This window comes from Salvelinus sp. IW2-2015, linkage group LG23 (assembly GCF_002910315.2).
Source record: "Salvelinus sp. IW2-2015 linkage group LG23, ASM291031v2, whole genome shotgun sequence".
Lineage (NCBI taxonomy): Eukaryota > Metazoa > Chordata > Actinopteri > Salmoniformes > Salmonidae > Salvelinus > Salvelinus sp. IW2-2015.
In genome coordinates, this window is record NC_036863.1 from 32041355 (window position 1) to 32066886 (window position 25532).

A 25532-nucleotide genomic window follows, 5' to 3' on the forward strand; every position below is an offset into this window, starting at 1 on the left:
AGGTCATCTGATGCAGCACCCCATCACTCTCCTTCTTGGTCAAATAGCCCCTACACAAACTGGAGGTGTGTTGGGTCATTGTTCTGTTGAAAAACAAATGATAGTCCCGCTAAGCGCAAACCAGATGGGATGATGTATCGCTGCAGAATGCTGTGGTAGCCATGCTGGTTAAGTGTGCCTTGAATTCTAAATAAATCACAGACAGTGTCACCAGCAAAGCACCCCCACACCATCCCNAATGCTGTGGTAGCCATGCTGGTTAAGTGTGCCTTGAATTCTAAATAAATCACAGACAGTGTCACCAGCAAAGCACCCCCACACCATCCCACCCCCTCCTCCATGCTCCATGATAGGGAACCACACATGGGGAGATCATCCATTCACCTACTCTGCATCTCACAAAGATACGGCGGTTGGAATCAAAAATCTCAAATTTGGACTCATCAGACCAAAGGACAGATTTCCACCAGTCTAATGTCCATTTCTCGTGTTTCCTGGCTCAAGCAAGTCTCTTCTTATTATTGGTGTCCTTTAGTAGTGGTTTCTTTGCAGCAATTTGACCATTTAGGCTGGTAACTGTAATGAACTTATCCTCTGCAGCAGAGGTAACTCTGGGTCTTCCTTTCCTGTGGCGGTCCTCATGAGAGCCGGTTTCATCACGGCGCTTGATGGTTTTTGTGACTGCACTTGAAGATGATGTATTGATGATGTATTCACTATTATTCTACAATGTAGAAAATAGTAAAATAAAGAAAAACCCTTGAATGAGTGGGTGTGTCCAAACTTTTGACTGGGACTGTATATAAGCACTTTACTCACCCTACAGAGTCATGGACATTACCGTCTGATATCACAGAGCTGTAAATCTCAATGTGACTTCTCTGGTTAAATAGGACTGAGCCGAACCGGCTCTGATATTGTTTCTTTTAACATTGTCCTTTCCAGCATAGTTCCAGCAGCTAAGGTGGATGCGTAACCAGGACCTAGCCTAGGCCAGCACAGTTCAGCTCAACATTTGCTTGGCTCAGTTTGCCCTATAGTGTGAATCAGATTGAAATCTGCATGTATTATATGACATTTAAGCAAATACKTTCTGTTATTGCATGTGACAGATGTATATAGCAGCCCAGGATCAGTCTAACAATGAGTAAAACAGATACTTGATACCTTTGGGACAAGAAACAGACTAAATTATACTTAATTATAGAAACTGGTTGCAAGTAATCTTATTTAATCCATTGATTTAGCTAATCGGGGAGTTATTTTGCTTGCATTATTACAGTATATAGTGAGCAACAATTCTAAAACAATCTAATTTGTGCAGTAAAATTGAGCTTACTTTCTTGTGGACCTAAGGATGTCTTTACAATGCAAACCTGCATTGAAGAGAAATTACATTTTTCCAGTGCCAACATAATTATGAGTGTCTATAGAGATGACTAGTCCTTCTCAATTTATTCATTTAAATGTCATATACATTTAACAAAAATGTGTTTTCAATACAATATAAGGCTTGATCTACATAGTTGTTTTCTTCAGCGAGCAGGCCTTTCTAATCGACCTGGCCCGGGTATCCTGGAAGGATATTGACCTCATCCCGTCAGTAGAGGATGCCTGGTTATTTTTTTTWAAATGCCTTCCTCACCATCTTAAATAAGCATGCCCCATTCAAMAAATTTTGAACCAGGAACAGATATAGCCCTTGGTTCTCTCCAGACCTGACTGCTCTTAACCAACACAAAAACATCCTATGGCGTTCTGCATTAGCATCGAACAGCCCCCATGATATGCAACTTTTCAGGGAAGTTAGAAACCAATATACACAGGCAGTTAGAAAAGCCAAGGCTAGCTTTTTCAAGCAGAAATTTGCTTCCTGCAACACAAACTCAAAAAAGTTCTGGGACACTGTAAAGTCAATGGAGAATAAGAACACCTCCTCCCAGCTGCCCACTGCACTGAGGATAGGAAACTCTGTCACCACAGATAAATCCACTATAATTGAGAATTTCAATAAGCATTTTTCTACGGCTGGCCATGCTTTCCACCTGGCTACCCCTACCCCGATCAACAGCACTGCACCGCCCACAGCAACTCGCCCAAGCCTCCCCCATTTCTCCTTCTCCGAAATACAGTCAGCTTATGTTCTGAAAGAGCTGCAAAATCTGGACCCCGACAAATCAGCCGGGTTAGACAATCTGGACCCTTTCTTTCAAAAACTATCTGCCGAAATTGTTGCAACCCCTATTACTAGACTGTTCAACCTCTCTTTCGTGTCGTCTGAGAATCCCAAAGATTGGAAAGCAGCTGCGGTCATCCCCCTCTTCAAAGGGGGGGACACTCTTGACCCAAACTGCTACAGACCTATATCTATCCTACCCTGCCTTTCTAAGGTCTTCGAAAGCCAAGTCAACAAACAGATTACCGACCATTTCGAATCCCACCGCACCTTCTCCGCTATGCAATCTGGTTTCAGAGCTGGTCATGGGTGCACCTCAGCCACGCTCAAGGTCCTAAACGATATCATAACCGCCATCGATAACAGACATTACTGTGCAGCCGTATTCATCGACCTGGCCAAGGCTTTCGACTCTGTCAATCACCACCTTCTTATCAGCAGACTCAACAGCCTTGGTTTCTCAAATGATTGCCTCGCCTGGTTCACCAACTACTTCTCTGATAGAGTTCAGTGTGTCAAATCGGAGGGCCTGTTGTCTGGACCTCTGGCAGTCTCTATGGAGGTGCCACAGGGTTCAATTCTTGGGCCGACTCTCTTCTCTGTATACATCAATGATGTCACTCTTGCTGCTGGTGAGTCTCTGATCCACCTCTACACAGACGACACCATTCTGTATACTTCTGGCCCTTCTTTGGACACTGTGTTAACAACCCTCCAGATGAGCTTCAATGCCATACAACTCTCCTTCCGTGGCCTCCAACTGCTCTTAAATACAAGTAAAACTAAATGCATGCTCTTCAACCGATCACTGCCTGCACCTGCCCGCCCGTCCAGCATCACTACTCTAGACGGTTCTGACTTGAATATGTGGACAACTACAAATACCTAGGTGTCTGGTTAGACTGTAAACTCTCCTTCCAGACTCACATCAAACATCTCCAATCCAAAGTTAAATCTAGAATTTCGCTTCCTATTTCGCAACAAAGCATCCTTCACTCATGCTGCCAAACATACCCTCGTAAAACTGACCATCCTACCGATCCTCCTTCGGCGATGTCATTTACAAAATGGCCTCCAATACCCTACTCAATAAATTGGATGCAGTCTATCACAGTGCCATCCGTTTTGTCACCAAAGCCCCATATACTACCCACCACTGCGACCTGTACGCTCTCYTTGGCTGGCCCTCGCTTCATACTCGTCGCCAAACCCACTGGCTCCAGGTCATCTACAAGACCCTGCTAGGTAAAGTCCCCCCTTATCTCAGCTCGCTGGTCACCATAGCAGCACCCACCTGTAGCACGCACTCCAGCAGGTATATCTCTCTGGTCACCCCCAAAACCAATTCCTCCTTTGGCCGCCTCTCCTTCCAGTTTTCTGCTGCCAATGACTGGAACGAACTACAAAAATCTCTGAAACTGGAAATACTTATCTCCCTCACTAGCTTTAAGCACCAGCTGGCAGAGCAGCTCACAGATTACTGCACCTGTACATAGCCCATCTATAATTTAGCCCAAACAACTACTTCTTCCCCTACTGTATTTATTTATTTAGCTCCTTTGCACCCCATTATTTCTACTTTGCACATTCTTCCACTGCAAATCTACCATTCCAGTGTTTTACTTGCTATATTGTATTTACTTCGCCACCATAGCCTTTTTTTGCCTTTACCTCCCTTATCTCACCTAATTTGCTCACATTGTATATAGACTTATTTTTCTACTCCATTATTGACTGTATGTTTGTTTTACTCCATGTGTAACTCTGTGTTGTTGTATGTGTCGAACTGCTTTGCTTTATCTTGGTCAGGTCGCAATTGTAAATGAGAACTTGTTCTCAACTTGCCTACCTGGTTAAATAAAGTTGAAATAAAATAAATAAATGTGCAGAACCATAGAGATTAGGATTATTGTGAGGATTGATTATTATTATTATGCAATACATATTATGGTTAGTTTTTTTTGTTGGTATTATTATTGTGACACACTTTAGTACTAGTAGCCTAGCCAGGCAGTAATAGAAGGACTACAGTCGCAATTGATGACAATCAGTACCACTCTAAAATATGGTGAGGGTGGTTTCTCTGTGGGGAAAACACTATCAAAGAAGTGTAAAATGAAATGAACTAACATTTAATGATCTTCTGACCTCACATTTTTGGGGTTGTAGTATATCACCACACTCAACATCATCTAAATCCGTTACCATGGCATATTATTTTACAACATATGAATTGTCACATTTATCTATAGTCACATTAAATATTTTCTTGCGAACCAGATGAATAACGTGGTGTTTAATCTCTATCCTTAAATGCCTCCTGGGGTAAAGCTGTCCAGCGAAAGGAATGAATGAAAGCTGGGGAATGAATGGAGCTTGCGTTAATGGGGATGTAAGAGATGTGGAACCACAGGGGCGACGAAGAGCGCAGGCGCCCCAACCCCCTTCAATTAAAAAATCTCAAGGTTTTCTGTGCAAAACCGAAGATGGCGACAGACTAAACGAGACTATCAAGGAGGGAGAAGATGAGAGGCAAATGTAGCTTTTTTTTCATCAGAAACGGAAGAAAAAATAAGTCATTGTGTCATGTTTGAGGATGACAGATATAGAATAAAGATTTCGTTTTTGTACATACTATGCGTTTCTTGTGTGATGCTGCACCGGTGCTGGAGGTGTCAGTAGGATTTCGCAATATGTTACAATTTTGGGTGTATAGGGAATATTATGCCGGACGTTATCTATTTGCGATGGATCATTGTAAAAATTAGACGCCAGGGTTTGGAGCTGGATTGATTTATTGACACAACAACTTGGGGAAAATTCTTCCCATCACCATGTTGCAAACGAGGTAGGTGACATTGTTTGGGGGATAGCCTATATTGCAGAGGTGAAAAACCCATCTGAGATCGCTTTTGTCTCCCCCCTAAAATATGATCAGGGGTGCTTGGATGTTTCGAAGGGAAGATGACGCCGTGTTAAAAATCTGTTGTGCACCCAAACAAAACGACAAACCCTGTGCCGATTCCGAGAGGGTACAGAAATGGCGAATGTCTTTGGCATCCCTATTATTTTTCACTGTCCTTCTTTCTGATCACCTCTGGCTGTGTGCTGGAGTTAAACTGAGGTCCAAGGATAGGAGCAACCGCAAAATCTGGAGTAACGCGACTGACGGGGTCCACCCGGCTCTAAATGAGGAGAAATTTGGTATTTTTCTAAGCAATTTCACCAAATCCGCTGCTCCAAGTCCTCATTGCACTGATTCTCATAGCCACCACACTCACCTGGAGTCAGCCTGCACCACGTTGTATCAGCAAAAAAATGGCTTTGGGTCCTCTTTCTCAACTCCATCAACGTTCTCGMCACAGATGTTACTTGATTATTTTAGGAATTTCAGCCTTTCTTTTTGTGATTCTTACACCATCTCCGACTTACTGTTGGGGATGTCAAGCCCAGACAGTTTGAATTGCAGTCTTCAGAACATGGTTTTGGATTTGTTTAGAGGCGGTGGGGATGACGAGGATGTCTGCAGCATCTGTATCCAGGCGTACATGCGGCTGGACCAACACGCTCAGGAAAAATATGAAGAGTTTGACTTCTTCTTTCTCAAGTATTTATCGGAGGATTATTCTGTCCGATCCCACACAGAAGACTGTAAGGTAAGATCAACTTGTACATCCTGTCATAAGTGCATTTTACCTTGTAATGGCTGTTTTATTCAGCAGGGAGCTATGGGCGGAACGGTAAAAGCTCCTTCGTCTTCAGGCTACAGAAGACACATTTACACACAATAAATTATTTCAGGTGACTAATTACACAGACAAAGTACCGTATGCCTACACAATACCTCTTATGAATGTTTTCCATTTGAAACAATTTATTTGCTCATTCATGAACAGGCCTACTGTATGTGAATATTCATACTGAATTCATGAATAGCCTATGAATATAATAATACATGTGGTTCATGGTTGTATAATATCTACCTATAGCAGATGTTTGTTTCCTTGTGCTTCTAWWACAAAAATCATGTTAATAGTGTTTTGTTTTTCATGCCACTTCTCAGCTCTGGTATCTTGCCACCTGTGTGTCGAGCTGTGATGATGTCACCCCTCTGTGCCCTCTCTGGGTTGTCTGGCAGAGCCTTTGATGTTCCACTACCTCACAGCACAGGGATGTCTGTGGTGAGGGGTATTTATGAGTCATATTGGACCACAGTCAGACTCTTTGCCCTGGTTGGTGTTGATAGAGCCATGATGCCTTAGGTGTTTCCCAAGTCTCTAATGAGAGCTCGGGCAACCAGGGTTTCCTAAGGCTTTGAAACTACTCTGTTTCCGGGTGCCACATGTGGAGAGAGTTGTCACTGAGCTGTAGCCTATTGACCCACAGCTGTAGGTTTAAGAACAGCCCTGATGATAAGAGAGACAGTGCTTCCAGCAAACAGAAGATGTACGCTACATAGAGCAAAGGTAATATTATCTGATGGTTGTCATAAGGTTTTGACCTATGAATGTTCTAAAAACTTGGAAGGCTGAACTAACATCCATTTAAAAGATTCCATGCAGAAACAACACAGGCAAAAAGGCCACAGGCGCACTCAGGGATTTTCAATGAGTGATGGATTTACTTGTGCATATTAACCAACCGTTATTAGAATCTTATTACACAGGTATAAGAGAAACACTACATTTAAAATATATATAGATGAGATTATCATATTTTGAAAACTTCAGATAACATCCACCTTTTCTTGCTGGCTGCCAAGCCATCCAACGCCTTGCAAAGTAACAACTTCATGTAATGTTACCTTGTTATCAAATGAAAATGTTAGAAGTTATCCAGAGTACAATTGATCCCACACATACACTTAATTCTGCATATGTACACCCCAGCGGTAGAAGCTACCCTATCCTAAGGCTACTAATTGGTTCCCAGGTGCTGCATATCAAAAACAAGCAAGGCACCCTGTCTTCTTCTTAAACAAGACTGTCTTGACATTTTGTCTCAAGGTCACCTTTTGTAGAGCACATCAGTTGCCCTTCAAGTGTCAACTAAGAAACACCTGTCAACTAAGGAGACCTATCCACGCGGCGCTGCGCTGTGCTGAGGTGACATGTGTCATGAGTTTACTCATGTCCCATGCCCTGTTGTCCCCACTTACATCCTCTATTATGGTATTTTCTCACAAATGTCCCAAATGCACAAAAACTATTTTAAATAGAAAAAAGATTTGATGTATTCCTGTATTAAAATACCATGATTAGTATTTCAGGAATGTATGTACAGTAAGCCCATTAATTTAATAGAAAACCACATGGCTTCTGCATTTTACTAGTTAACAAACAAAAGGGTCTATTTCTATGTGAGTAGGGACACGAACTGAAACATTTTGGGCCGGAAGAGGTTGCTGTCAGTGTCAATTAGTTCTCACATGTCTCATCTCCTTCGCTGTGGATATTCTTGTTTATATGATCATACACTGGGCTTATGTTGTTTGTAGAGCTTAAAATATGGAGACAGATAGAAGGTGACAGCCCATACAGGCTAATTCCTCATCTTTCCTCTTATGTAGGCTAGAGATGCTGTTATTTCAGACAGCCTCTCCAGGCCCTTGTCCAAAACTCCTAAAAGCCTTCCCCTGTGTGACAGAATTGTTGCTCTTTCCAAGGACAAACATTTTGCTCACAGTGTGACCTTACAGATCAGTCTTCTTTGGTGACGGGACACACAGTGATCCTTCGGGCATAACTGTTATTGATGGTGTCAACCTCTTGGTGGGGTCAGCTACAGATCATTTTCAGTTATGTTTTAACATTGCTAGTGCCAAGTCATAGCTCCTCCCTCTAGGATGTAATGTATCCCCTGGCTACTACTTTACACAAATGAATGGACACATTTCATAGGTGCAGTGGATTAGAGGGGGATTGTCAGTCTAATGCTTGACTCATACACATTTACTCTTAAAACTGCTTTGTGTTTTGTAAAACTACTCTGTCCATACAACTATGAATTGTATAGTTCACATTTTTCCAGTTCAGTTTAACCTGTAGGCCTATCCCAGTTGTTTTCCTATTACCATATCGTTATCAGAGTAGAGTGTAGGGCTTGAAGGAGATGTTTGTTACCTTTTGATTTTACATACATATTTTCTAAGACCAGTTCTCACTATTTAAAACATGACATGGTCAATTATTTATGATCCCCTTCTGCTGCTGCTACAAAAAGGCAGCCAGTAAATACAGCCTAGTAGTGAACACTGTGTCTAATCAGAATCAATGTTTAATCACTGTTAATCTTATGTAACATCATCTTTCTTGTAGGAATAACAGGAGCAGCACCTGTGCACTCTGCTTTTAGATATGATAGTAGTCTACGCTTGTACATTCACTACACCAAGCTGCTTTGATACCTATTTCCTATTCCAGAAAGTAGGGAAAATATTGTAATCTTGAAGCTGCAATATGCAACTTTTTGGGCGAACCTACCAAATTCACATAGAAATGTGACTTATAGATCTGTCATTCTTATTGAAAGCAAGTCTAAGAAGCGGTAGATCGGTTCTATGTTATTTGTATGCTTCCCGTTCTTAAGTTTCGTTTTTGCATCTTTTACTTTTGGTTTTGTACACCAGCTTAAAACAACTGAAAATACAATCTTTTTGGGGAATGGAAAATAGATTTGACAGCAGTTTAGATGGTACAAGGATTCTCTACACTATACTTGCTTGTTTTGTCACATAAACTGAAATTCGGTGAACTATTAGAATTGTAGCAACCAGGAAATGGCAGAACGATTTCTGCATAGTGCATCTTTAATGAGTACTGTTTATATTCAACCCATATTAATCCCTTTAACACATTTTCACACACGTTTTCAGCAATTTAATGTTTTCACTTATTGGTGTGAATATGTGTACTTACTTATTGCATTATCAAATATACATCCTTTACATCGAAGTAAAATACTCCAAACAGCCACATGATAATTTGTGTACCAGAGGGCTGTGTTTTGGAAGTAACATGGCTGGCTCAAAGAGAGTGTCAGAGTATGAACCAGCTGACTCACAGCACGCTAGAATATCAATGAGGCAATGAGCTTCCTGAAGGATTTACAACAGGGTTGTCACGTACCCACACCCCTAGTATTAGTCCAGATCATTGGCTGCTGATTGGCATCATCTGACCAATAAAAGGGTGCTAACCTGGACCATCTCTTTCATAAGCTTGCGGTCATCCTTTACCACATGCAWTGAGTAACAAGCATACTGCATCACATCTGTGCAGTGGATACCTGCAGTATAAGTAGAAACAACATCTTGCATTGGGATACCATGACATTTCTCCTAAATGGAAGTCATATTGATACTAATAGTAACATTGCGAATTATGTGCTGCTACAGTCGTTGCCCTGATAGTTTTTGATATCTTCCTGAAAGCAGTGAAGCCTACAGGGCCCTACTGCTGATGAGTTATTATGTGCTTGCCTTCACGGAAGGCCATGCTGTCTGCCTGCTTATCACCCTGGTGAATGGGCTCCATCAGCTTTGTAATGTGGCCTCCCTCCGTTGTCCTGGATGGCAATATTATAAATGTGCTCACAGAGGAAAGTGGCACCACAGAGAGAAAGACCATTTTTAACGTAAACAAAGGGATATTTTATTTATGCAGTTAATCAATTCCGTGCTTAACGTTTGAGGTTTTCAAGTAATATCTGATCTTGAGATTGTTTGTATTTTTTGATTTTGGCTTCGCATTTATATTATTCATTACACTTTGTTTATTTACTTAGATTATTCTTAGATTATAATGTATGACTAATGTCAATTTAAGAAGCTTTTTTCCCCTCATGATTAAGGTTATAACAATCTTCAACAGCATATTGTGGCAACTTCTAATTTAATACAAAAGTATGTAGACAACCCTTCAAATTAGTGGATTCGGCTATTTGAGCCACATCCGTTGCAACACTCACTACCGAGTTCCAAACTGCCTCTGGAAGCAACATCAGCACAAGAACTGTTCGTCGGGAGCTTCATAAAAATGAGTTTCCATGGCCGGGCAGACAAGCTTAAGATCACCATGCGCAATGCCAAGCGTCGGCTGGAGTAGTACAGCGGCTTGCTTTTCTATTTTGTTGCCTTACAACCTGAAATTTAAATATATTTTTTGTGGGGTTTGTATCATTTGATTTACACAACATGCCTACCACTTTGAAGATGCAAAATATTTTTTAATGTGAAACAAACAAGAAATAAGACAAAAAAACTGAAAACTTGAGCATTAATAACTATTCACCCGCTCCATGGTCTTTATTTAATAAAACATTTTATTTCACCTTTATTTAACCAGGTAGGCTAGTTGAGAACAAGTTCTCATTTACAACTGCGACCTGGCCAAGAAAAAGCAAAACAGTTAGACATATACAACAACACAGAGTTACACATGGAATAAACAAACATACAGTCAATAATACAGTAGAAAAAGTCTATATACAYTGTGTGCAAATGAGGTAGGATAAGGGAGGTAAGGAAATAGGCCATGGTGGCGAAGTAATTACAATTTAGCAATTAAACACTGGAATGGTAGATGTGCAGAAGATGAATGTGCAAGTAGAGATACTGGGGTGCAAAGGAGCAAGATAAATAAATAATGGGGATGAGGTAGTTGGATGGGCTATTTACAGATGGGCTATGTACAGGTGCAGTGAACTGCGAGCTGCTCTGACAGCTGGAGCTTAAAGCTAGTGAGGGAGATATGAGTCTCCAGCTTTATGGTGCCACTTGCTTGGTGGTGCCCCTTGTTTAGTGGTGTTGCAGACTCTGGGGCTTTTCAGAACAGGTGTATATATACTGAGATCATGTGACACTTAGATTGCACACAGGTGGACAAATTATGTGACTTCTGGAGGTAATTGGTTGCACTGGATCTTGTTTATGGGCTTCATAGCAAAGGGGTTGAATACATATGCACACACCACTTTTCCGTTTGTAATTTTTTTGAAACAAGTTATTTTTTTATTTTCACTTCACCAATTTGGACTATTTTGTGTATATCCATTACATGAAATCCAAATAAAAATCTATTTAAATTACAGGTTGTAATGCAACATAATAGGAAAAACGCCAAGGGGGATGAATACTTTTGCAAGGCACTGTATAAAGCTGACCGCCATTGGACTCTGGAGCAGTGGAAACGCTTACTCTGGAGTGATGAATCACTCTTCACCACCTGGCAGTCCGACAGACGAATCCGGGTTTGGCGGATGCCAGAAGAACGCTACCTGCTCTAATGCATAGTGCCAACTGTAAAGTTTGGTGAGGGAGGAATTATGGTCTGGGGCTGTTTTGCATGCTTCGGGCTCGGCCCCATAGTTCCAGTGAAGGGAATTCTTAACGCTACAGCATACAATGACATTCTAGGCAATTCTGTGCTTCCAACTTTGTGGCAACAGTTTGGGGAAGGCCCTTTCCTGTTTCAGCATGACAATGCCCCCATGCACAAAGCGGGGTCTATACAGAAATGGTTTGTCGAGATCGGTGTGGAAGAACTTGACTGGCCTGCACAGAGCCCTGACCTCAAYCCTATCGAACACCTTTGGGATGATTTGGAACGCCGACTGCAAGCCTGGCCTAATCGCCCAACATCTGTGCCCGACCTCACTAATGCTTTGGTGGCTGAATGGAAGCAAGTCCCTGCAGCAATGTTCCAACATCTAGTGGAAAGCCTTCCCAGAAGAATGGAGGCTGTTATAGCAGCAAAGGGTTACCAACTCCATGTTAATGCCATGATTTTGGAATGAGATGTTCGACGAGCTGGTGTCCACATACTTTTGGTCATGTAGTGTATTTAATAGTATAGTTTGAGGTGTCTATCTGAAAAAATATTTGTTGGTGACAAAGGTCAATATTGCTAGTTATAAAAGTTTTATTACACTTTCATTATGCGTGGGCATCATATAAAATCCCTTATAAAAAAACTGCAGAATTGGAGCAGTTTTATTTTCAAAAACAAATCTTTCTATGAACCAATTTCAATAATTAGATAAGATGAGTTTCAAACAGTTTTGGCATCAGCACTTCAAGTTGAAACAAACTCCAGAGAACACCTGATGACTAATTTACTGTAGAATACTGACACCTTGCATTTCAATTTGTTGCGCAAGGGCATTTTATTGAGTGAGATTGTATCCATCTGCGTTTATCTTAAGATTTGGCACAAATAACTTTGTATCAAAGGGTGCGAAGATACTTTGACAAATGGAATTATGTCACATTTTCACATTAGAGTGAGTTCCTCACGAAACCAGGACAAAAAGAGACCAAGATTTTTTTCACAAGATTTAATCCATAGAATGGTCTTTTGGAGGAAGGATTGTTGACATATATTTGACATTTGTATCTAAAAGCACAATTGAGAAATAATTAATCAAAGTTAGCATATTTATGACATTTTGGTCTCCTGCTACTTTGAGTTATGATCCAATTTGTAAGCATTACAAACAGTGAACGTGAAATTGGATTCAAAATGCCCTCTGCTGGTGATTTGCAGAATGTGCAATAAAAATAAATCAAATCAAATCAAATTTGATTGGTCACATACACATGGTTAGCAGATGGTAATGCGAGTGTAGCGAAATGCTTGTGCTTCTAGTTCCGACAGTTCAGTAATATCTAACAAGTAATCTAAGAATTCCCCAACAACTACCTAATACGCACAAATCTAAAGGGGTGAATGAGAATATGTACATTTAAATATATGGATAAGCGATGGCCGAGCAGCCTAGGCAAGGTGTAATAGATGGTATAAAATGCAGTATATGATATGAGTAATGTAAGATATGCAAACATGATTAAAGTGGCATTATTTAAAGTGGCATTGTTTAAAGTGACTGGTGATCCATTTATTAAAGTGGGCAGCAGCCTCTCTGAGTTACTGATTGCTGTTTAGCAGRCTGATGGCCTTGAGATAGAAGCTGTTTTTCATTCTCTCGGTCCCAGCTTTGATGCACCTGTACTGACCTCGCCTTCTGGATGGTAGAGGTGTGAACAGGCAGTGGCTCGGGTGGTTGTTGTCCTTGATGATCTTTTTGGCCTTCCTGTGACATCGGGTGCTGTAGGTGTCATCGAGGGCAGGTAGTATGCCCCCGGTGATGCATTGTGCAGACCGCACCACCCTCTGGAGAGCATTGTGGTTGAAGGCGATGCAGTAGCCATACCAGGCTGTGATACATCCCGACAGGATGCTCTCGATTGTGCATCTGTAAAAGTTTGTCAGGGTTTTGGGTGACAAGCTAAATTTCTTCAGCCTCCTGAGGTTGAAGAGGCGCTGTTGCGCCTTCTTCACCACACTGTCTGTGTGGGTGGGCAATTTCAGTTTGTGTGTGATGTGTACACCGAGGAACTTAACATTTTCCACCTTCTCCACTGCTGTCCCCTCGATGTGGATAGGGGGGTGCTCCCTCTGCTGTTTCCTGAAATCCACGATCATCTCCTTTGTTTTGTTGACATTGAGTGAGAGGTTGTTTTCCTGACACTACACTCCGAATTCCCTCACCTCCTCCCTGTAGGCTGTTTCGTCGTTGTTGGTAATCAAGCCCACTACTGTTGTGTCGTCTGCAAACTTGATGATTGAGTTGTAGGCATGCATGGCCATGCAGTCATGGGTGAACAGGGACTACAGGAGGGGGCTGAGCACGCACCCTTGTGGGGCCCCAGTGTTGAGGGTCAGCGAAGTGGAGATGTTTCCTACCTTCACCACCTGGGGGCGGCCCGTCAGAACGTCAAGGACCCAATTGCACAGGGCAGGGTTGAGACCCAGGGCCTCTAGCTTTATGATGAGCTTGGAGGGTACTATGGTGTTGAATGCTGAGCTGTAGTCAATGATCAGCATTCATACATAGGTATTCCTCTTATCCAGATGGGATAGGGCAGTGTGCAGTGTGATGGCGATTGCATCGTCTGTGGACCTGTTGGAGTGGTATGCAAACTGAAATCGGTCTTGGGTGGCAGGTAAGGTGGAGGTGATATGATCCTTGACTAGTCTCTCAAAGCACTTCATAATGACAGAAGTAAGTGCTACGGGGCGGTAGTCATTTAGTTCAGTTATCTTTGCCATCTTGGGTACAGGAACTTGAAGCATGTGGGGACAGCAGACTGGGATAGAGAGCGATTGAATATATCCGTAAACACACCAGCCAGCTAGTCTGCGTATGCGCTGAGGACGTGACTAGGGATGCCGTCTGGGCCAGCAGCCTTGCGAGGGTTAAAACGTTTAAGTGTTTCACTCACGTCGGCCACGGAATAGGAGAGGGGGCGCACTCCTTGTTAGCGGGCACTGTATTATCCTCAAAGCGGGCAAAGAAGGTGTTTAGTTTGTCTGGAAGCGTGACGTCGGTGTCCGGGACGTGGCTGGTTTTCTTTTTGTAGTCCATGATTTCCTGTAGACCCTGCCACATACGTCTTGTGTCTGAGCCATTGCATTGCGACTCCACTTTGTCCCTGTACCAGCATTTTGCTTGTTTGATTTCTTGCAGAGGGATTAACTACACTGTTTATGTTCAGCCATATTCCCAGACCTCTTTCCATGGTTAAATGCGGTGGTTCGAGCTTTCAGTTTTGCGCGAATGCCACCATCCATCCACGGTTTCTGGTTGGGGTAGGTTTTAATAGTCACAGTGGGTACAACATCTCCAATGCACTTCCTTACTCAKTCACCGAGTCAGCGTATAGATGTGATTGTTTACATTGTCTACAACAGGGTTCCCCAACTGGCATTTAGGTGATTTTATTTGGCCCCCCAWGTTTTCGGAGAAAAAAAAGTAATAACATGTATTTTTATTGTTGGGCATAAAATACTATAAAAACACCAGCAAATCAGCTCCAAGTCATTTTTATTTTGGAAATCTGTTCCAAACTATTCCCACGCATAATAGAGAGATACAGTACCAGTCAAAAGTCTGGACACACCTACTCATTCAAGGGATTTTCTTCATTTTTACTATTTTCTACATTGTAAAATAATAGTGAAGACATCACAACTATGAAATAACACATATGGAATCATATAGTAACCAAAAAAGTGTTAAACAAATAAAAATATATTTTWTATTTTTMATTCTTCAAAGTAGCCACCCTTTGCCTTGATGACAGCTTTGCACACTCTTGTATGTAAAGTGGTAGGCAACAAAGAAAGAGTGAGATATAACTAACTAACTTACTTAACCATTAGTTTGCCATGTTCACAGACTGTTTATTCTACTATTTTCAAACTGAGAGGACTGTGTTTTTAATCAGCTCTCCCATCTCAGGGTGCCTATTAGTGGAGGGGACGTGACTGTGGAACTCCTTTCTGCAAGGATCAGAGACTCACATTAAATGAAGACATCTCGCTCTGTTCCTCTTCCCCTAACTTTGCACATCTATCACCACTATGGCCTATTTATTGCCTTTCCTCCCTTATCTTACCTCATTTGCACACACTGTATATAGACTTTTTTTCTATTGTGTTATTGACTGTATGTTTGTTTATTCCATGTGTAACTCTGTGTTGTTGTTTGTGTCTCACTGCTTTGCTTTATCTTGGCCAGGTCGCAGTTGTAAATGAGAACTTGTTCTCAACTAACCTACCTGGTTAAATAAAGGTGAAATAAATAAAAAAAACTTTGCATGCACAAGATTTTCAGGGTCATGACACAATTAACCATCATCCTCCCTCCAGAGTTGGCGTGTCCTTTATATGCTTTCAGTTAACACAGGGAAGTTCTTAATTCCCCATTCTCCAATTACCTTGTGTATCAGAGATACCTCTGCTGACTAGTTCGTGTGAACATGTTCCTATAGGGGTTCATTACACAGACTTCATAATGTTAACTGCCCAATCACACACCATTGTCCTTCCTCCAATAGTCTCTAGTTTCAAATTTCACATTTCATTAGTCGTATCAACATGATACACATGGTATACAACATCCAACGCAATGATTACTTACAGGTTCCTTCTCAACAATGCAACAACAATAAGAAATAAGWAAAGATAAGAATACAAACATAATGTAAATGGCTCAGTAGAATAAATATAAAACAGGAAGGCACAATTTATAGTCCAATATTTACACGTGTTTTTGGGAAGGGGGGTTTGGGGGGCAAGTGTTTTCATTGTGCAGTATTTAACAATACTGATAAGTCTGGTAGCAGCAGTTGTGGTGCGTGTGTGTGGATGAGTGTGTGGATGATTGTATATCTGTATGGGTGTGGGTGTGAGTGAGTGCATGTGTGCTAAGGTGCAGAGAGTCAGTGCAGGTGGTCAGTCCAGTGCAAGTGTTCAGCAGTCTGATGGCTTGTAGGTAGAAACCGTCTCTGAGCCTATTGGTATCATACCTCATGCTCCGATACTGTCTGCMTAAAACTTCTTATGGCTGCATCCCGCTACCGGGATCGATATGACAGCAGCCAGTGAAAGTGCAGGGCGCCAAATTCAAACAACAGAAATATCATAATTAAAATTCCTCAAACATACATGTGTCTTATATCATTTTAAAGGTAATCTTGTTGTTAATCCCACCAAAGTGTCGGATTTCAAATATACTTTTCACCGAAAGCACTACAAACGATTATGTTAGGTCACCACCAAACCACAATAAGCACAGCCATTTTTCCAGCGAAAGATAGCTTTCACAAAAAGCAGAAATAGAGATAAAATGAATCACTAACCTTTGATTATCTTCATCAGATGACACTCATAGTGTCACGTTCTTGACCTTATTTCCTTTATTTTGTCTTTGTTTAGTATGGTCAGGACGTGAGCTGGGTGGGCATTCTATGTTATGTGTTTCTATGTTTAGGTTCATTGTTAATTAGCCTGATATGGTTCTCAATCAGGGGCAGGTGTTTTACGTTTCCTCTGATTGAGAACCATATTTAGGTAGGCTGTTCACACCGTTTGTTTGTGGGTGATTGTTCCTGTGTTAGTGTTTATGCCACACGGGACTGTTTCGTTTGTGAGTTTCTTCCTGTTCGTGCGTTCTTCGTTGTCTGTAAGTTCTCATGTTCAGGTCTGTTTACGTCGTTTATTGTTTTGTAGTTTGTTAAGAGTTTTTCGTGTTCGTCTTTCGTTAAATAAATCATTATGTCTTCATACCTCGCTGCATATTGGTCCGATCCTTGCTCCTCCTCAGACGAGGAGGAGAACGAACGTTACACATAGGACTTCATGTTACACAATACATGCATGTTTTGTTTGATAAAGTTCATATTTATAACAAAAAATCTGAGTTTACATTGGCGCGTTACATTCACTAGTTCCAAAAACATCAAGTGATTTTGCATAGCCACATCGTTTCAACAGAAATACTCATCATAAATGTAGATGATAATACAAGTTATACACATGGAATTATAGATATACCTCTCCTTAATGCAACCGCTGTATCAGATTTCAAAAAAACTTTACGGAAAAAGCAAATCATGCGATAATCTGAGACGGAGCTCAGAACAATAGCCAAATTAGCCGCCATGTTGGGGTCAACAGAAACCAGAAAATACATGATAAATGTTTCCTTACCTTTGATGAACTTCATCAGAATGRAGTCCTAGGAATCCCAGGTCCACAATAAATGCTTGATTTGTTCGATAATGTCCGTTATTTATGTCCAATTAGCTACTTTGGTTAGCGCGTCAGCGGTAAACAATTCCAAWYTCACAAAGCGCATCCACTATAACGTGACGAAATGTCCAAAAGTTCCGTAACAGTCAGTAGAAACATGTCAAACGATGTACTGAATCAATCTTTAGAATGTTGTTAACATACATCTTGAATAACGTTCCAACCGGAGAATTAGATTGACTTCAGTTGAGCGGTGGAACGGAGGTCCTCCTCATGTGAACGCGCATGTGAAAGCGCATGTGAAAGCATAGTCAGCTCGTGGCAGACCTGACTAATTCCTGTCTCCTTCGGCCCCCCTTCACATTAGAGTCATCAGACAAAGTTCTATTGACTGTTGACATCTAGTGGAAGTCGTAGGAAGTGAAAACTCATCAATATCTCGCTGTAATTTCAATGAGAGCTTGGTTGAAAATCTGCTTCCTCAGAAACAATTTTAAACAGGAAGTGGAACTTCTCAGGTTTTTGCCTGCCATATGAGTTCTGTTATACTCACAGACATAATTCAAACAGTTTTAGAAACTTCAGAGTGTTTTCTATCCAATACGAATAATAATATGCATATATTAGCAACTGGGACTGAGGAGCAGGCAGTTTACTATGGGCACCTCTGTGCACCTTTCATCCAAGCTACTCAATACTGCCCCTGCAGCCATAAGAAGTTAACGGTAAGGGAGTGAACAGCTCATGGCTGGGGTGTGTGGGGTCCTTGATGATCCTGACGGCCATCCTCAGGCACCATTTTGAGTAGATGTTCTGAATGGGTGGGAGCACGGTCCCAGTGTTTTACTGGGCCATCATCACCTCCCGCTGGAGAGCCTTGAGGTCGCAGATGGAGCAATTCCCATACCAGGCCGTGATGCAACTGGTCAGGACTCTCTCGATGGTGCAGCGTTAGTATTTGGAGAGGACCCGGGGTGTCATGCTGAATTTCTTTAGCCGCCTTAGGATGTAGAGATGCTGTTGCGCCCTTTTGACAAGAGTGTTAGTGTTGTTGGTCCATGACAAGTCCTCAGTGATGTGGACACCGAGGAACTTGCTGACTCTCTAATGCAGTTTCATTGATGTGGATCGGGGCATGTTCCCTTCTCTGCTTCCTGAAGTCAACAATCAACTCCTTTGTTTTGCTGACGTTGAGGGAGAAGTTGTTGTCCTGGCACCACAATGCCAGTTCACTTACCTTCTCCCTATAGGCTGACCACTGCCGACAGTGTGAGACGATCAAACAAATGTTCAGAGCCCTTTTTTACTATGAGGCTGTGCTCTGTGTTAGGCCACCAGGGATAACATAGTATAGTAATGACCTTCTCTGCCCACAGCTGGTGTAACCCTCACAAGGTCTTGGTGTCTTTTCTGATTGGTGCCCACCTGGAAGAACCTGGGGCCTCATTTATAAACTGTGRGTACGTACAAAATATACCACAAAAATGTGCGTGCGGCAGATTTCACGCAAAAGTTAGCATTCATGCAAATTTTACTTGACAAGAGAATGTGCTCATCTCTCCGCAAACCTTAGACCATGCGGACACACATCTGCTAGTGGTTGAAATATTGTATTGCAAGCTGACAAGTAAGTGTTTTGTGCAAATGGGGGATATGATGAAAAGCTTATTCATAAAAAACGAGCGAAAAACACAGATTTATTTTTAGAATCTAAAATAATTAGACATAGGAATCTTATAATTAGACATACAGTACCAGTCAAAAAAWTTGGACATACCTACTAATTCAATGGTTTTTCTTTATTTTTACTATTTTCTACATTGTAGAACAATACATTTTATATTTGAGATTCTTCAAAGTAACCAACCTTTGCCTTGATGACAGCTTTGCAGACTCTTGGCATTCTCTCAACCAGTTTCATGAGGTGGTCACCTGGAATGCATTTCAATTAGCAGCTGTGCCTTGTTAAAAGTTAATTTGTGGAATTGCTGTCCTTAAGGTGTTCTAACTAATCAATTGTGTTGTGACAAGGTAGGGGTGGTATACAGAAGATAACCCTATTTTTTTAAAGACCAAGTCCATAATATGGCAAGAACAACTCAAATAAGCAAAGAGAAAAGACCGTCCATCATTATTTTAAGACAGTGAAGGTCAGTCAATCCGGAAACTTTCAATAACTTTCTTCAAGTGAAGTCGCAAAAACCATCAAGCCCTATGATGAAACTGGCTCTCATTAGGACCACAACAGGAAAGTAAAATCCAGAGTTACCTCTGATGCAGAGGATAAGTTCATTGGAGTCACCCGCCTTAGAAATTGCAGCCCAAATAAATGCTTCACAGAGTTCAAGTAACAGACACATCTCAACATCAACTGTTCAGAGGAGACTGCGTGAATCAGGCCTTCYTGGTCTAATTGCTGCAAAAAAAACACTACTAAAGGACACCAATAAGAAGAAGAGACTTGCTTGGGCCAAGAAACACGAGCAATGGACATTAGACCTGTGGAAATCTGTCCTTTGGTCTGATGAGTCCAAATTTGAGATTTTTGGTTCCAACCTCTGTGTCTTTGTGAGACGCAGAGTAGGTGAACGGATGATCTCTGCATGTGTGGTTCCCAAAGTGAAGCATGGAGGAGGAGGTGTGATGTGTGGGGGTGCTTTGCTTGTAACACTGTAGGTGATTTATTTAGAATTCAAGGCACACTTAACCAGCATGCCTACCACAGCATTCTGCAGCAATACGCCATCCCATCTAGTTTGCGCTTAGTGGGACCTCCAGGCTGTGTAAGGGCTATTTGACCAAGAAGGAGAGTGATGGAGTGCTGCATCAGATGACCTGACCTCCGCAATCACCGTACCTCAACCCAATTGAGATGGTTTGGGATGAGTTGGAACGCAGAGTGAAGGAAAAGCAGCCAACAACTGCTCAGTATATGTGGGAACTCTTTCAAGAAATTTGGAAAAGCATTCCAGGTGAAGCTGGTTGAGAGAATGCCAAGAGTGTGCAAAGGTTTCATCAAGGCAAAGGGTGGCTACTTTGAAGAATCTCAAATATAACACTTTGTTGCATCCCAAGTTATTCCATATGTGTTATTTCATAGTTTTGATGTCTTCACTATTATTCTACTATGTAGAAATTAGTAAAAATAAAGAAAAACCCTTTAATGAGTAGGTGTGACCTAGTAGCCTAGTAAATAGATAGGCTAAATATATTTCAAGTTTTGCAATATCATAGGCAGCACGGTTTATAATACCGGTATACAGTCGAATTTAACAGCTGATCTATTACATAGAAGTAGGCCTATGTATCAAGTTTCAAGTTTTTATTGTCATGTGCACAAGTACAGTGAACTGTAAGTGCTGTTATTGTGAAGTGGAAACGTCTAGAAGCAACAACATCTCAGCCGCAAAGTGGTTGCAAGCTCACAGAACGGGACCGCCGAGTGCTGAAGCTCGTAGCGCATAAACGTCTGTCCTCGGTTGCAACACTCACTACCGAGTTCCAAACTGCCTCTGGAAGCAACGTCAGCACAAGAACTGTTTATCGGAAGCTTCATGAAATGGGTTTCCATGGGCGAGCAGCCGCACACAAGCCTAAGATCACCATGCGCAATGCTAAGCGTCGGCTAGATTTGGGTAATGTTTTGCCGCCATTGGACTCTGGAGCAGTGGAAATGCGTTCTCTGGAGTGATGAATCACGCTTCACCATCTGGCAGTCCGACGGACCAATCCGGGTTTGGCAGATGCCAGGAGAACGCTACTTGCCCGAATGCATAGTGCCAACTGTAAAGTTTGGTGGAGGAGGAATAATGGTCTGGGGCTGTTTTTCATGGTTCGGGCTAGGCCCCGTAGTTCCAGCGAAGGGAAATCTTAACGCTACAGCATACGATGACATTCTAAATGATTCTGTGCTTCCAACTTTGTGGCAACAGTTTGGGGAAGGCACTCCTGTTTCAGCATGATAATCCCCCCGTGCACAAAGCGAGGTCCATACAGAAAAGTTTTGTTGAGATCGGTGTGGAAAAACATGACTGGCCTGCACAGAGTACTGACCTCAACTCTATCGAACACCTTTGGGATGAATTGTAARGTCAACTGCAAGCCAGGTCTAATCGCCCAACATCAATGCCCAACCTCACCTCCAGAAAGCGAGGTCAGTACAGATGCATCAAAGCTGGGACCGAGAGTCTGAAAAACAGCTTCTATCTCAAGGCCATCAGACTGTTAAATAGCCATCACTAGCACATTAGAGGCTGCTGCCTATATACATAGACTTGAAATCACTGGCCACTTTTTMGGGGGGGGATTTTAATGCTCTTGTGGATGAATGGAAGTCTCTGCAGCAATGTACCAACATCTAGTGGAAAGCCTTCCAAGAAGAGTGGAGGCTATTATAGCAGCAAAGAGGGGACCAACTCCATATTAATGACCTATATTTTGGAATGAGATGTTAGACATGCAGGTGTTCACACACTGTTAGTCATGTAGTGTATTTGACAGTACGGGTAGGCTACAGTATTGCTGTGCGATAGGAGCATTTTCTATTTAATCACATAGCCTTTACCAATGCAGGACATATAAACCTAATGCCAATAGTTCCAAATTATACAGCAGATAAAGGGCGTTATTGTCACCATAAAAGGTGATTGGAGGCGTTTTCCAGGCAGAGTTTTAATGCTGTTCACTCGCGCACAGTTTTACGAGAGGTCTGATTTATAATAGGAAACATGCATACAGACTGTATGTATGGCGAGCGCCAAGTTTATTAATCTTAATATTTTTTCCGTGAGCAGACTTTTCAGAAATGGCGCAGAAATATTGTGTAAAATTTACGGAATGGTTACAAATGAGGCACATTTACTTTCCACCTTGTCTCCTATGCAGCCCGCCTCTGCTTTAAGGGACYTAGTGATCCATCATCTGTCAAGATCATTTTGTTTACTCATAATTTTCTTGCCAAAGCCAATCAGTTTGTTTACAGCTTAAAATCACTTGCAACACTGAATTCTTATGAAGTCCTATTTGTAACTTCAAGCAGTATACTATGACTTCTATGCTGCAACTAATCTGTATGGCAACTAGCAGAATGGACTGAACATGATCCTTTACTATCTATTTACCATAACCTTTACCAGATTTCATACATTTCATTCTGATTGCAATGAAAACTTTTGTCTTCAGCACGTAGTAGAATATTAACACCTGGAAGCTGGATCAACTTTTCMGGGGCTCCTGCCCTCTAAACCAGTACTGATAGGATTTTACTGTGGTGGTGGCATAACGCATGTCAGGAGAGGACTCCCATTTAGCTGATCAATGTAAGCTGTTAATGAATCCAATCACAGGGATGTTTAATGAGATCTATGGGGACTTCAGCATTACAGATTGACCTGTCACGCTTTAATGTCTTCATATGGCAGCAGTTACATTAGACTGCTTACTCAGATATGAAATGATGTTATATTTTGCACCAGAGCAGTAACTGTCTGATATTCAGACCACTAGTTCCACCACTGAGGACGTCTGTGTGGGTGCTTGTGTGTGTGTGTCGTTTCTCTGCTACATGGATATTCCAAAGATCTTGACAACAGTTGTATAACAGTGTAGCTGTGTTAATTTACATGCAAATGTGATTCCCGTTACCATTGTCCAGACACCCCATCTCACATCACTGTAGYCTATGTGTGGCCTGTGCTCAGCTGCTCCACTCCATGTGAATGGCCCTGGGTAGGGTCTGTCTATGAAATGTCTGCAGTCAGTCAGTGTTGTTATTGTATTCTGTGAGGTGTGGGTGGAAACTGTTTGCATGATCCGTTTCCTCAGTCTTTATTTAGCTGTCCAGGCAGCTGACTGTGTCTAAAGGAAGGGTTGGCAGTTCACAAGCTCCTAGCCTTCCCTCYGGACTCCCGTTCGGGGGAGTCTGCAGTTACCATAGATACGACAGTCCATGACTAGCAACCTTCCTTTGTATGGCTTAGAGAATAATCACAATTAGAAAGGATTTGTTTAAATTTAAACTAGCCTCTGAAGGGTTTACCGGCAATGCCCATTTTCAGATATTTAGATACCTCGACTTGGTGCAGATGAGATAAGTGGTGAATGGTGATAGGGAGAGGATTGTTCAATTTATTATCAAGAATTGACAGAATTTACATAAATATTACTGTCACATTGATTAGATTGGCACCACTCAATCTGCAATAGTTTTTTTCTGGAAAATGTCTTGGGTGCATTGAGCTTGAAGTTCTATCATGGAGTATAACAGATTTGATTTCCCTCTTTAGAGATAAATGTCACGCCCTGACCATAGTTTGCTTTGTATGTTTCTTTTTTGTTTGGTCAGGGTGTGATCTGAGTGGGCATTCTATGTTGTATGTCTAGTTTGTCTATTTCTATGTGTTTGGCCTGATATGGTTCTCAATCAGAGGCAGGTGTTTGTCGTTGTCTCTGATTGGGAGCCATATTTAGGTAGCCTGTTTTGTCATTGTGGGTTGTGGGTGATTGTCTATGTGTAGTGTTTTGTGTCAGCACTATTATTCGATAGCTTCACGTTCGTTGTTTGTTATTTTTGTATAGTTCGTTCAGTGTTCTCTTTTCTAAATAAATTCAAGATGAACACTTACCATGCTGCATATTGGTCCTCCGATCCTTCCAACTACTCCTCCTCAGAAGAGGAGGAAGACGAACGTGACAATAAAGTAGAGTCAATARTAAACATCATCTCACAGTTAAAGGGATACTTCCGGATTTTGGCAATGATGTCCTTCATCTACTTCCGCAGAGTCAGATGAACTACTGGATACCATTTTTATGAATCTGTGTCCAGTATGAAAGAAGTTAGAGGTAGTTTTGTGAGCCACTGCTAACTGGCAAATACTGGAAGTCTATGGGTATCTGCTAGCATGATAGTCAAATCAAATTGTATTTGTCACATGCTTTGTAAACAAGCAGTGAAATGCTTATGTGCCCTTCCCAACAATGCAAAGAAAAATACAATTGAGAATGAATAGAAAAGTAATAAGATGTTATAATAAAAGTAATAATAAATACACAATGAGTAAGGATAACTTGGCTATATACATGGGATACCATTACCGAGTCAATATGCAGGTGTACGAGGTAATTGAGGTAGATACATATAACTATTATATGTATACATATAATACATATAATATACATATAACTAGGAATAGAGTGACAAGGCAAAAGGATAGATCGTAAACAGTTGCAGCAGCGTATGTGATGAGTCAAAAAAGTTAGTGCAAAAATAATAAAAATGATTTTAGCAGTCTTATGGCTTGGGGGTAGAAGCTTTTCAGGGTCCTGTTTGTTCCAGACTTGGTGATCGGTATCGCTTGCCGTGCGGTAGCAGAGAGAACAGTCTATGACTTGGGTGGCTGGAGTCTTTGACCATTTTTTGGGCCTTCCTCTGACACCGCCTGGCATAGAGGTCCTGGATGGCAGGGAGCTCGGACCCAGTGATGTACTGGGATGTACGCACTACCCTCTATAGTGCCTTGCGGTCGGATACGAAGCAGTTGCCATACCAAGCGGCGATGCAGCCAGTCAAGATGCTCTCAATGGTACAGCTGTAGAACTTCTTAGGGATCTGAGGGCCCATGCCAAATCTTTTCAGCCTCCTGAGGCGTTGTCATGCCCTGGTGTGTTTGGACCATGATAGATCCTTAAGGATGTGGACACCGAGGAACTTGAAACTCTCGACCCGCTCCACTACAGCCCATATTTGCATTTGAGGTTTG

General features: G+C 41.8%; 1 protein-coding gene across 1 annotated transcript in view; it reads left to right on the forward strand.

Moving 5' to 3' along the window:
* The first annotated feature begins 4647 nt into the window (after nucleotides 1-4647).
* Nucleotides 4648-25532, forward strand: part of LOC111950176 (NALCN channel auxiliary factor 2-like) — a 56983-nt gene continuing 36098 nt past the window's right edge. The window contains exon 1 of the mRNA XM_023967578.2: nucleotides 4648-5832. Coding sequence (XP_023823346.1) covers nucleotides 5107-5832 — 726 coding nt within the window. The 5' untranslated portion in view covers nucleotides 4648-5106. The remainder of the gene's footprint in view (nucleotides 5833-25532) is intronic.